Below are 14,433 nucleotides of genomic sequence, written 5' to 3' on the forward strand. Positions count from 1 at the left end.
CGCCAAATGGGGACTTGACCTACTCGGCCCGTTCCCCCAAGGACCGGGGCAAGTCAAATACCTCATAGTGGGGGTCGACTACTTCACAAAGTGGATCGAAGCTGAACCCTTAGCCACCATCACGGCTCAGAGGTCCGACCTTGTCCTAAAGCTCACACCTAAAAGTCGGACCTCGGACAAAGAGCTCAAAATCGGTCACAAGGAAGGCCCATCAAAAGGAACACAGCCCAAACCTAAAGGCCGAAAAGGCCTGGAAAAGGCGGTTCCACAAAGATAGAGATAAACTCCCAAAAGATAAGATAAGATAAGAATATCTTATCCGGGGAAGATCACTGCCAACTACTATAAATACACTGGAGCACCCAGGTATGGATTTCATTCCAAATCTACATATATCTGCTTGGACCCATGCTAACTTAAGCATCGGAGTGTCATTGCAGGTACAACCACCAACCGTTCTGCATACCTAGATCGGGTCACCGAACCCCCACCTCGGACCTCTCCGGACGACCGAGCTACACGTTTCAGGTAAACCCTCGGAACAACTACTTTATCTTATTGAATAGATTACTTAATAATAATAAAACTTGTCGATGGTTTAATTTTGAATATTTTCTTACGAGTTGCAAATATATAAAAATCAATTTATTTTACTTTTTTAATAAATAAATTAGTTAGAACTTTATTCACAATTGAATTTTTCTTTTTTGATTATTTAATAATTTGGTTGAATTATTTTTATCATTTTTTTACTTTTTTAATAATATTTTTTTGATTTGTTGATTTTCATTTTATTCTCTTTTAGAATATACAACAACTCTCAAACGTTTATTTCTTATGTTTACATATTTATATTTTATCTTATCATCTTATACACTGGACTACGATAAATGTACGAGATACAAACAAGTAACAAGGTTTCTATTGTAAGACAAAGAGAATAAATAAAATATATTATTAAGCCAGCACCCATGAATAAAAGTAAAAAAACATGCCAATCAAAATGTGTAATTAAGTGTAAAACCAAAAATTAGAGATATTAGTCGTCTAACTACGTTAAAATAGCCGTCCGATCAAAATAAATAAAAAAAAGTAAAAAAAATAAATAAAAAGAAACCCTCTAGCAAATGTAACTAAGACAGCATCATATATCTTGTATAAAGAGGTCCATAATTGAGTGGAAAAAAAACTCAATAATTCTAAAGTCGTTGTTCAATAATGGAAAAACAACAACATACCTTGATCATTTTCATCTTCATCTCCACCTATGTTATAAGTTCAACACACCCATTAATGGTGATCCCAAGGCTAAGTCCAATTCCTGAATGGGAAACAATCTTATACAACAATAACTTTGCATCATCATCACTCTCTTCAGATGATGTGAAAACATTTTATTACAACCAAACATTGGATCACTTCAACTATAAGCCTCAGAGTTATCAAACATTTCAACAAAGATATCTAATGAATTTCAAGTATTGGGGTGGTGCCAATTCTAGTGCTCCAATATTTGCATATTTGGGCGCAGAAGCACCCATTGATGGTTCCCCTGAAGGCTTAGGATTTATCACCGACAATGCTGCTTCCTTTAATGCTCTTTTACTATACATAGAGGTATTGTATATATGATTACATTTTCCCTTATTTCCTTATAGAAATGTTATAATAACATACAAATTCAACTAGATAGTAAATGTTTTTCGATTAATATCAATTAATTTTTTAAATTTTAAACTCTAATCTTAAATCTTTGAAAGAATAAAAATTAAAAAATAATTTTTTTAATTAAAAATTAGTTCCTTGTACTTAATCCTAACTAATATAATAACAAGAATGTTTATCCTTAAAAAATAAAATAGCATCTTTTAAGATAATTAAGAATAATTATCTTAGTAAATTATTTTTATGTTATAATAATTGTCAAAATAATATTTAAATGTATTAATTACTAACGGTCAATAATCGTGTTTATAATTGTAAAATAAAATTATTAAAAACAGCTTAACTCTCAATAACTGTCTGAAAATTTTCATCCTGATAATACGTTTTTAAGATGACTTGGGTAAATAAAAGCTTGACTCAGGAATATAAGGGATGCAAGCTAAAAAGAAAGTTTAGAACAAGTTTGATAATATTTGTATTCATAGTTATATTTTATCATCATCAATAATATATTACCTAATATGAATAAAATAAATTATCATTAATAAAATTATTTCTAAAATCATATTTATTGTCAAAATTATTTTTAGACACTTTTTTGTTTACAATTCATGATTCAATGATTTTAAATATATTCTTTTAAAATGAATGATCAAAAGATATTCTATTAAAACAACTATTTTTATTCACTTTTAATAATGAAAGGAAATTTTATATATACATGAGTCATGTATTATTCATTCATATTAGCGTCGATAAATTATACCATATTAGTGTCAATTATTTCTTGTTGGCTATCATATTAATTTTTAACTATTTTTCTGCTTATTATGACAATTTTCAAGAAGCACCAATACAAAGAATTGAAATTGACATGGATTATAACTGTTATATGTATCACAGCACCGATACTATGGAAAATCAATACCATTTGGATCAAGGGAAGAAGCATTGAAGAATGCAAGTACAATTGGATATTTCAATTCAGCTCAAGCCATAGCTGACTATGCAGAACTCATCATACATATAAAAAACACATACTCCCTGAAGTCTCCTGTAATTGTATTTGGAGGATCATATGGCGGAAGTTAGTTACTCAAAAAATCTTAAATCTTCCAACGTCTTTTGTTTAGGATGCGTTTTGGATGGATCTTATTTCAAACTTCCAAAAAAAAAAAAACATTGTTCATTTTTTAACTTTTGTAAAATATATTTTTATTAAAAAATAATTTTGTGCTTTTATAAAATATACAAGAAATACTTTTTAATAAACAATTCATTAAAACATTTTTAAAATTTCTCTCTCTTTAATTTTAAAAGATAATAAAGTATGTTTTGGATTAACTTCTGAAAAATACTTTTTTTCTTTTTATTAAAAAATACAATTATTTGCATAAAGAGAAAATATATGAGTGTTTTTCTAATCAACGATTCATTTTTTAATTTTTTATAATTTATTCAACACTTTTAAAATTTTACAAAAAAAAATTTTTTTTTTTTTAAATATAAAGTCTTCGATCGATATTCACACACAAATTGCTTACTTAGCACAAGAATACTCTCTTAGTCTCTTACTTTCTTTTAATTAAAAACACTTTCTTCATCTTAAAAAAAAAATTTCCAAACGCGTATTTGTTTCCAACTTCCAAGTTGAGACATGATGTGTGTGTTTTTAACCTCCTTTTATGCAGTGCTTGCTTCATGGTTTAGACTAAAATACCCTCACGTGGCAATTGGTGCTTTGGCCTCATCAGCTCCAATCCTCTACTTTGATGACATCACGCCACATGACGGATACTTCTCTATTGTCACTAGGGATTTTCGAGTAATACACAATACTTTTGTTATTTGTATTTATTGTCTTTAATTTCTTTATTTATTTTTTATCAAATGCATTATAGAGACGCTTATATTTATTTTGCAGGAAGCGAGTGAGACATGCTACGAAACTATATTCAAGTCTTGGTCTGCAATTGAAACAGTAGCGTCTCAGCCAAACGGCCTTTCCATTCTTAGTAACAAATTCAACACCTGCTAGTATGATTTTTTTTTTTTTTTTTTGGTTTAGATAAATATTCTCAACGGTTTATTTTTAACAGTCACCACTATTAATAAGTATTGAAATATTTCAATGTCATGAAAATTACACAAATAAATCAGATGAGAAACAATTTAACCTAAACATTCTAATTATTAAATAAAGATTTAATTACTCTATTGGTTCCTATAGTTTCATTAAATTTTTAATTAGGTTCTTATACTTTTCTTTCAATTAAGTCCCTATATCATATAAGATTTTGTAATTAAGTCTCTGCCGTGACAAAATTGTTAGAATTAATGAAATATATCTAATACTTGATTGAATATTCTATATAGTTTAACGGAATATTCTATTAATTTCGACATTTTTGCTACGATAGAGACTTAATTATAAAATTTGATATAATATATATAGGGGTCCAATTAAAAATAAAAAATATAAAAATTTAATTAAAAATTCGCTGAAATTATAAGAATCGACACCGACAGAATAATTATACCTTAAATAAAGTTACTTGTATAAATTTAATAAAATATCCCTATTTTAAGAAACTGCAAAATTCCAAAAAAATTCACGATTTGGTGTGTATTTTACATCTAGAAAATCCGTATATAATCTATGATTTAGTGTAAAAAATAACACATGAAACCTATGCAAAACCACTATTTAGTGTGCCAAAAAAGACATAAAATGCGAGCCAAATCTACAATTTAATGTGCATAAAACTCTAAAAATATCCACCATTTAGCTTGAGTTGAGGTGAATATAAATACCCGTGTAATCCACAATTTAGTTCGAACACTCACCTTCATAATTCATAAACCACTAGAATATACATTATTGGGATAATTGTGGGTTGTACATGTTCTGAACATAAAATTTAATTATTTTTATAGCTAACTCACTATATTATTAGTAAGAGGATGCAGTAAAAAATATCTTTACATAATTGTTTCATCTTTTATTTATAGATGATTAGTTTATACAATGTGATTATGCTTCACGAGCATTCTAGATTTAAAATTAACGAAGCTCTCATTTGTGCATTTATTGAACGATCGATGATGTTTAAAGACGCATACTTTTCACATGTCATTTAAAAAATTTACTAGAAATGTCATAAAATATTATATACATGTTTAACCTTTCGAAAGATGATAAAACTATAAGCGGATATTTTTTAAATTTTGAGCGATTGATGTCGGATAGAAAACCAATATGTATTCAATTTTAGGAGTTATTTTGTTAAAATTTCCTCCTGACAAGAGTAACAACAAGCATACTATTACTCATTCCTGATTTTAGAAGTGATTTTTTCAACACAAACTGGGGAAGACACTATGAAAGTTGATACCCGGACATATAGATGCTTTTAACAACATAGTTCTTTAGAGACAAGTCCAGGGTGTGAATTCATATCCAGTGATTGTTCTATGTTGTCAAGTTAAAAATATTATAAAAATATAATTAGGGGTCAGCCACTTTGCCATAGTTGTACTGGTGTATATGTTTTTTATCAAGATAAATGTTCATATTAGTGTCCCATTTAGGGATGACAAAATTCTTCGAGACATGGGAATTCCTACGAGGACTACTCCAAATGGAGATCCGATTGTGGAGAATTTTTTTCGCAAGGATGGAGACAGGGAGCGAAATTCTCTCGAGACAAGCATGGGGACTCGAGTGGGGATCTCGTCCCGTCTCCGCTAATCCCCAAAATTCATAAATTTACTTAATTATCCTTAATAGTTTATTTCTTATATATGTTATTTAATCATTTCACATACTATATATATATACACCATCGCCGCGTCGTTATCTATATTCGTGGCGTTCCTTTTCACAATTCTATCGTCGTGATCGTTCTCCTTTCTACTGTTGTGTCTCTCACATCGTCCACTACTCTGTGCTCTAACTCGCCGTGGTGTCCCCCCACTGCGTTACTCACCATCTTGTCATTTAGAATTTTTATATAAAATCTTGCTGTTTTTGTATATGATAGAAACTTTTAACTCTATTCTTATGGAAATTAATAATTAGTCAGACAGAGAATTGAAAAATAGGGTCCTTGCGAAAAATGAGTAAAGGTTGTGGTAGGCTTAGAGAAGGGGGGTTGAATCTATGCCTTCCTTTTAAGTTGCTGTTATGATCCTTTTTAAACAAAATTACAATTTTGATTCTGTTTGAACTCAGCAGCGGAAATTTATGAGACAATTTATTTTTGTCTCATGAATATCAGAAAACAGAACACAGCAGAGAAGAGAAAAGCTAACACCAGCAAGTATCTTGGTTCGGTTGCCTTGTGCTATGCAACCTACATCCAGTCTCCTCCACAACTATGGAAGAATTTTACTATAGTTAACAGTATTACATACACCAATAACACAGGATTGACTCAATCCTTTCACACTCAAGTTCTAACCTAACTTGACGTTGGCTATGCTAATACCTAACTATACCTCTTAGTGCTAACCCAACTAAGAAAGGGATACCTCACAGGTACAAGATACAAGACATAAACATACCTAAAGAAATCTGAAAATAACTCTAGGTTTTTCTCTCAAGTGTTTCACTCAGCCTTTTTTCCACTCATGGCTTTTACTTGAGTTTTCTCACAATGCCTTTTCTCACTAGAAATTACAGAATGATAAACATTGAAAAGAACATTACAATCAGTAAAACATGAAGGAGATTGACTTCATCAGCAGCCTCTTTGCTATGTGCAAAACCAGATTCGCAAACCTCAGATGCAGTTCTTCAGTATTGGCCGAATGCTTCTTTGAAAGTAAGCATTATCTAAGTAGAGGAACTTCTTTACAGAACACTGTTCTCACACTCTGGTTTTCTCTCCTTCGTTTCTGAATGAACAGCAAACCTCTTTTATCTCATTGCATGTTGCTTGGTTTTTCTTCCAAGGTCAACACCTTGATCTGTGTGCTTTACTCACACACCACATCACCTTTTTCCCAGTTAATTCCTAAATTAGAAGTTTGAGTCTGACCTTCTTTCATGACCGAAAGCCTCAGGGAAGCAAAGAAAATTATTTTCAATAGTGAAGCCCAATTTGAACCCTTGAAATACTTCTTGGTCCCCAAGAAACAATCTTGACCATTGATGTACAGTAGTGGTGAACAGAGATTGCTTTCTTCATTTGTCCCAAATTAGGGATTTCCAAGCTGTCTCCTTTTTACTTGACCGAAGACATTTGAGCAGTATAAACAAACATTTTCAATGGTAACCCCAGATCTTGGCCATTGAAAAACAACTTGGTCCCCAAGACACATATATGACCGTAGATGCATAGCAATGAAGATCAGAGAACACTTTTTTCATTTATCCAAAAATGGTAAGCCAGAAGATTTGAGATGAAGTGAAGAAAGTAAGTTGCATGCAAATGGAAATAAATCACCTTTTAATTTCTAACTCAACTTGATGGGTGATTAGATCTTTGCTTTATGATTAAGCTTTCTCTTTCTTTCTTCTCTGATAAAAGTAGCAGGAGGAACACATCTCTCTTTCTAATATTTTGTTGCTGACCGAAGCAATAAGAGAGAGTAAAGATTTCAATCTTGTATGAGAAGCTTGGTGGGATCAACTTGGGTAAGCATTTCGAGCTTGGGTTTGCTTTCTTCATATTCAGCCCGTTGGTTTCTTTGGCTTTGTTTCTTTTGGGCTCCACTTGACTAACCAGCCTATTAGCCTTGATGTTTTATTTTTATTCCATTTTGGGCTGCTAGACAAAGTCTTGACCTGCATTGTTTAATAAATAATTAGTAACATATCATTATTAACACTCAACACTAATTATTTATTTTACCCAAAAATAATGTTTGTCATCACTAATTAATTTAGTTAATTTCTTAACTCAACAATGAGGTTCTGTAAGTAATGGGGATGGAGAGCAATACTCTCCCACGACGAAAAATAGAGATGAAGATGAAGAGAAAATCTGGAGACGAAGATGGAGAGCCGGAAGGCATCTCCCATCCCGCCCTACCCGGTTAACATTCCTAGTCTCATTCACATATTATCAAATATTGCTTTATAGAATGTCAAATCAATAATCAAATTCAAACTCAGTCTTCCCATAATCAGTGTTTACAAAAAATTTCTTTGGATCTCTGCATTTGAAGTTCAATGTGAAATTTGCAGCTACATGGCAAATACAAAAGGTATGATATGCACTTGGTGGAATCCAACCATTGTCTTTAGCCTATAAAGTAGAATACCATGTCGAGGCTACAAGGAATATATTATAGTTTTCATTTGGTGTAATTGCCATAAGCAATGCATCTCCCTATTTTTTATACAAATGAGTCTCCATGCTGATTAGTAATTTCTAATACTTGAACACCTCAATGAACAGGAGAACGTCTGGAAAAGCCGATGAAAAAACACAACATATGCCCACGATTTACATTATAAAAAAAGGACAAACATGTATTGTGAATTCATTTCGGGCATTTGCCTAATATTAATTCTCTCCTGATTTATTTAAGTAATTTATACAAAATATTATTAATGAAGTATTTTTTATTTTTAAATTTTACATTTTTTTAAAAAAATCTTAGAAATATTGTTCGGGGTGAATAATTATATTAAAGTACGAGATTTTAGTATCTTATAATGTGTGTCCCTAAGAAATTGTCACATATTTTATTAACAAAAATTAATTTATTTTAAAATTTAAAAAACTTAAAATTGAAACTTAAATTAATGATTAAATTAAAGTATTTGTACTCTTATATAAAGAAAAATATCATAACAAATCCTAAAAGTTTCTCAAGCATTTCTAATAGATTTTGTAAATAGAAACAACTTAGAAAATAAAATTAAATTAAAAAAAGTGTTTTCAACTTTTGTATTAGGCTTGAAAATAGGTGTTCTTTTTCTTGTTTATAGTAAAAACGTGAGTTAATTAAAGTATCACTTTTTTACAGCCCCTTAAACAACTCTTCGGACTTAATATCGTATTTGGTGTCGATGTATGCTTCAGCAGCTCAGTACAATCATCCACCAACATACCCAGTTACTATGATCTGTAATGCCATAGATAAAGCTTTTTTTGAAAATGATACTTTGAATAAGATATATGCAGGTGTCGTGGCTTTTACGGGAAATGCCACTTGCAAAGTTAATGCTCCCCAAAATGTAACCGACACTACCCAGGGTTGGAGGTGGCAGGTAATTTATTTATTTAATATATCATTATCAATTTACTTATTCTTCATTTCTATTTTTTATTTTATTTTATTTTACGTTTTAAATTTTATTTTTAAAACTATATTCAAAATGGAATTACTAGAAATAGGGATTTGAATAGAACGTTAGAGAAATTGAAGGTAAATTTGGTAAAGTGAAGGTTTTTAGTGGTGGTTTTAAAAGTTTGAAACTCGATGAAAAACCAAGTTAAGGTGGAGATTATTGGATATTTTTACTTGACTTTTTGTATTCAAAATTGATGACTTTTGCTTTTAAGATTAGAGGTTTAGTTTCAAGTAGTGTGATAGCTTAGTCTTTTTTTTCCCAACATAGATGGCTTAGTAAGTGCTAAGTGGTTGCATCAACACTCTCTCTTTATTTGAGTTTTAAGTTTTAAAGCTAAAGTTGTGTCTTTTCATATTCTATATACCATATTTTTTTGTCTCTAGCTCTTTTGGTTGAGAAGATTTGTATTAGACTGTGTATCTTCTCTTTGTTTTGGTGACAAGTACTTTGATTTCTTTTGAGAATTGAAAGTATATATCATTACCGTAAGGTACTTTGAGTGTATTTAGTGTGTGTTTGGATCACAACAAATTTTTTAGCATGAAATACTAAATGACCTCCAACTCCTAATCCTCTATGCTCATTTGATTTTTGAATTATACTCCACAAAACAGTTTCTTTGGACCTCCCCAAAAGAACTTTGACTACATGGAGATTATTTTCTTTGCCATTTCCCGAGAAGTACATGGGAAAATTATTTATAATTGATTTTGTTGTATATGGTCTTCCAACTACTCAGCTGCTTCTCTGGCTTATCCAACACTGGCGTGAGGAATCCCATTCCACTTTTCAACCTTCCTACAACTTCATGCCAAAACACTTCAAGATCCTCCAATAGCGATACCCTCCTTTTTCCCATAGCCATCTGCAACTGCATAACCCTTTCAATCATTCTATTGAAAACTTCAACCATCATAACAAATAGAAAAGGCAATACTAGACCATCTTGCCTAAGCCCTCAAGCTACCATCTCACACACTATTAATATTCCATATGGCATCTATCAATTTTGAACAAAACAATATTTGTGTCTTACCAATCACGTCATGTTGATTTCTCTTGGCATCTTACCATCCATAAAGAATACCCTCATCATCTTTGTGAATTCCCAAGGTTATACCCATCTGGTCCTGCCACTTTAGTAGCCATTTCTGAGTGTGCAAGTTCTTGAAGTACCTCATTGAAATCTACTTCATTCTACTTGAATCATTTACTGTCAACCCCCCATCTTGAACTTCATCTATCATGCTTTTCCTTTGTCTTATCGTTGTGTTGCATCAAAGTATTTTGTATTTTTATATTCACCCTTCATATTACAATCACTTCATTGTTGCTTACAAAACTTAGCTCTTCTCTTATACAACACTTCAATCTAAATCTTCAATTCTCCTCTTGATTCACTCCAGCCTCTCTTCAAAGCATCTAAGAATGTTATGATTGGCTTAATTTGTATATTCAGACATGTAGTGAGATGGTGATCCCCATTGGAATAGGAAATGATTCAATGTTCACAGCTGATCCTTACAATTTTGAGAGCTTTGCCAATGGCTGCCAGAAAGAATTTGGTGTCACTCCTCGTCCCCATTGGGTCACTACCTATTATGGAGGCCATGTAAGTTTTTTTAACATACTATTATTTTTCTTTTTAATGTGACTTTAAAAATATCCTAAACACACATATCTCAAAATTTATATTGATATAATGACTAATGACAGGATATAACATTGGTCCTTCAAAGATTTGGCAGCAACATTATTTTCTCCAATGGGTTAAGAGATCCTTATAGTATTGGCGGGTATGTAATCTTCTTAATTTAAAAAATCAGAAAAAATTCATTGAAAAGAAGTAATTAAAAATCAATATAAATACAATAGGAGTTTTTATTTTAATAATAATCTTAAATTAATATTTTGATTAAATACCTTGTGCTAATTGACTTTCAGAGTTCTGAACAACATTTCAGACAGCATTATTGCTATCAATACAGTTAACGGTATGTATTGGTATTCTATTGTTTTATTGTTTGTTTATGTTAAAATATCAAGCAAATTTACATAAATGAGGTATCATTATAAATATAGTCAAATTAGAAAAGAAAGAACTCAAATATTGGATGAATAATTGCATCATTAGCTACCAATAAGGTTTCTTTTATCTCATACCATATATCAATTTCAAAATGGCGATGTACATATAAGTGTAAATCATATATATATACTCTCGAGCGAAATCAAATAATCAAAGTTGAAAATTAAAATAACCTGTTTTTAGAAATAATATTTTTTATTTATTTTAAAAAAAATCATAATTAATCAATCAGATTATAAATTAGTTGAAGTTGGACAATAGACGTTAATGGATGAACGGGAAAAAAAATGTATCTTTAATTACAATAAAAGAATATCATATGACATATTTTAGTCACCTGATTAGTAATATACAAGTTTAATAACTCATATAATGCACAGCATTATTTTTAATTAACAATGCTATATTTTTTAATATAAAAATTTACAAGACTAATTAAAAAATAATATAATCATAAAATAAATTTTGGCCAGTACTTAATCATCAAAAAGAAATTCAATAATTTTACATCATTAGATATAATCTCACACCATTAAAATTATTATTGATGATTAATTGATGGCTAAAAACCACAAAATCTACTGCTCCTAAACTTTCTCATTTAAAAATTCAAAAGATGAGCATCATGATTGTGATACTATGATACTAACATAAGTAAAGCAAAATTATCATAATTCATATTATTATTTTTTTATGCACATTAATTCCCGTTGGACCACCTTTATTATTTTCTCAAACACAATATAATATTAGCCCGTGCAATAATAGTACATATTACTCTAGATTAAAATATATTGATATGGATAACATAATAAATCATATAAGTAATAGCTTTAAATGGTTATTTTATATTATTTTAACCCATTTAAAAGTTAACAAGTGATGATTAGAATGCAAAAAGTGGCGTGTTGCAAGTAGTCATTATCAGTCATTTTTTGTTCTAATTTTATGACTATAATCATACATAAAAAAAGGAGTGGATGAGCTAGTTTCTAGAAGCTCAAAAAATCACATATCTAACAAACTCATAACCGAAAAATAAAAACTTAACAGTCATGCTCTGTTATCATTGTTGATGATTACAAACAATTATTCATATTATTCAAACAATTAAAAAGAAAATATTAGATGAAATATAATAAGACTGAATATAAAGAAAAATAAAATGCATATTAAACAATACAAATTGATTAGTTGATGTTGTTATTATATTGGTAGAGTGAAAAAGTAGACGAAGAATAAAACATATTTAACTCCTCAAAAAAAATAGTTTCTTGAATTGTAATAGCTAACTTTTTTTTGTTTTCAAAACCTATCAAAATAGTACATAAAATGAATTTAATTATCAAAAACGATGAGATTATTGTATTGAACATCATTTGTCCACCAAATTAACCTCATATCAAGTCATATAGAAGATATCATTTGTATTGAAAGATATATATTAGAATGAGAGATTATATTAGACACAACAAACAAAGAACACAAATAAATTAATGAATAATGATACTTTGATGGACGAATGTTTATTTTTCAGGATCTCATTGCTTGGATATTCTGAGTGCAAAGGAAACTGATCCAGAATGGTTGGTACAACAACGAAAGAAAGAGACCGAAATCATGAAAGGATGGATTACACAGTATTATGCCGATCTTGCTGCACTCAATGAGACTTGGACACTCTTCAGTCCTTAGCATATATATTATAAGGCTAAAATTACAAACCTTTATAATATATAGCCCAAACAAGCCTTTATATTTGAAGTATATACAATAGAAATTACTTGATCATATATAGTAATGTAATGTCACAATGTTCAACAAGAAAAATTACTAGTTACTATCATTTCTTATATCAACATCCACAATAACCACGTTTTAGCATTTGATATATATTAAAATAGAATGGACATGCAGTGAATCATTTCCTTCATCCCCATGTTACCACCGCATTCTTTCAAGTTCAACTTTTTACGCGAACAAATAATTGTCACAAGAAAATCACTTATTTAATAATATTTTTTTAGGTTACATTTGAAATAGGCTACGCTATTATAAAAAAATTACTTATAAAGTATAACCTTATTATCTTAATGTCAATATGTTGGTGGGTCCTCAATCTCAAGTGGGGCCCACACACATATTAAAACAAAAAAAAATAAATAAAGAAAGAAAGAAAGTGGCTAAGCCACGGTGAGAGAGAGAGAGAGAGAGTTGGATCTTTCATTTTGAAAGAAGAAGAAAGAAACAGAGAGCGGCGTCGAAGAGAAGAGAAAATTTGGGGGAAAAGAGCATGCCAACCTTGATCACATTGACTTGGTAAACTTGCTCCATTTCTTATGAAATTTTAGTATGTTATTCCTGGTGTAGAGATGAACATTAGGATATAACTTGTTAGTTGTATTGCCTTCTCTTTTGCCTGATTTGAGATACCCACTTTTGTGGAGGGTTTATGTTGATTCCACCAGCTTTGGTGATGTATTTTGTTGATTGTTGAGATGCCCTAGTGTCACTAGGAAGACTGTTTGTGTACCCATTATTCTAATAGTGGAAGATTTTTTCTGGACTAGGTCCCGTGGGTTTTTTGTCCCTCTTTTGGGGGTTTTCCCACGTTAAAATTCTGGTGTCTGATTATTTAATTTTTGCCATTATATTTGCTGCTTGGAGTATCTTTGGTGTTGCCCATTTAATTGCACAAGTTGTGGGAAAATTATTTTTGGTGCTTCCGCTGTTAGACAGGTTCTTGGTTTAAACCTGTGTTGAGTTTTCCCAACAAAGTGGTATCTAGAGCTTTGGTTGTTTATCTCTGTGCTGATTAAATGGAGGAAAATACTCATGGACCGAATATGGTCAAACTGAATTCCCAAAATTATTCAATTTGGAAGACCCTCATGGAAGATATGCTGTATAGCAAGGACTTGTATGATCCTGTGGAAGGGGATAAATCCAAAGGTACTAAATCCGATGCTGAATGGAAGAAACTGAATCGGAAGGCAGTTGCTTTGATTAGGCAATGGCTTGATCTTAGTGTGTATCCACATGTTGACACCGAAACGAATGCTGAGAAGATGTGGAAGAAATTGAAGGAGTTATATGAGAGGAAGAATGTGCAAAACAAAGCATTCTTGATTAGGAAGCTTGTCAATATGACGTATGTTGAAGGTAAATCAATGCCGGAGCACTTGAGTATTTTTCAGGAGACGGTGAACCAACTGACAAATAATGAAATCACTTTGAATGATGAGTTGCAAGCCTTGTTGTTGTTGAGCTCTTTGCCTGATAGTTGGGAAGTTCTGGTTGTGACACTGACTAGCTCAGCTCCAAAAGGAAAGTTGACGTTAGCAATGGTTAAAGAGAGTATGTTGAATGA

The 14,433-nt window shown here is 30.9% G+C and overlaps 1 protein-coding gene across 1 annotated transcript; it reads left to right on the top strand.

Moving 5' to 3' along the window:
• Positions 1-1,153: 1,153 nt before the first annotated feature.
• On the top strand, positions 1,154-12,918 carry LOC112704054 (uncharacterized). The gene is made up of 9 exons (XM_025755632.3): positions 1,154-1,617; positions 2,569-2,752; positions 3,357-3,490; positions 3,590-3,702; positions 8,647-8,890; positions 10,434-10,586; positions 10,691-10,770; positions 10,919-10,968; positions 12,601-12,918. The coding sequence occupies exons 1-9, from the start codon at positions 1,219-1,221 to the stop codon at positions 12,756-12,758; spliced, it is 1,515 nt and encodes a 504-aa protein (XP_025611417.1). The 5' UTR covers positions 1,154-1,218; the 3' UTR covers positions 12,759-12,918.
• The last annotated feature ends 1,515 nt before the right edge of the window (positions 12,919-14,433 follow it).

Source organism: Arachis hypogaea, chromosome 7 (assembly GCF_003086295.3).
Source record: "Arachis hypogaea cultivar Tifrunner chromosome 7, arahy.Tifrunner.gnm2.J5K5, whole genome shotgun sequence".
NCBI lineage: Eukaryota > Viridiplantae > Streptophyta > Magnoliopsida > Fabales > Fabaceae > Arachis > Arachis hypogaea.

What these genes read in the sequence shown, in the direction of transcription:
- LOC112704054 (XM_025755632.3), top strand. Translation starts at nt 1,219, where the DNA reads ATGGAAAAACAACAACATACCTTGATCATTTTCATCTTCATCTCCACC. An exon ending in CTCTTTTACTATACATAGAG is followed by an intron (nt 1,618 to 2,568) that starts GTATTGTATATA and finishes TATGTATCACAG; the next exon opens with CACCGATACTATGGAAAATC. An exon ending in AACAAATTCAACACCTGCTA is followed by an intron (nt 3,703 to 8,646) that starts GTATGATTTTTT and finishes ACTTTTTTACAG; the next exon opens with CCCCTTAAACAACTCTTCGG.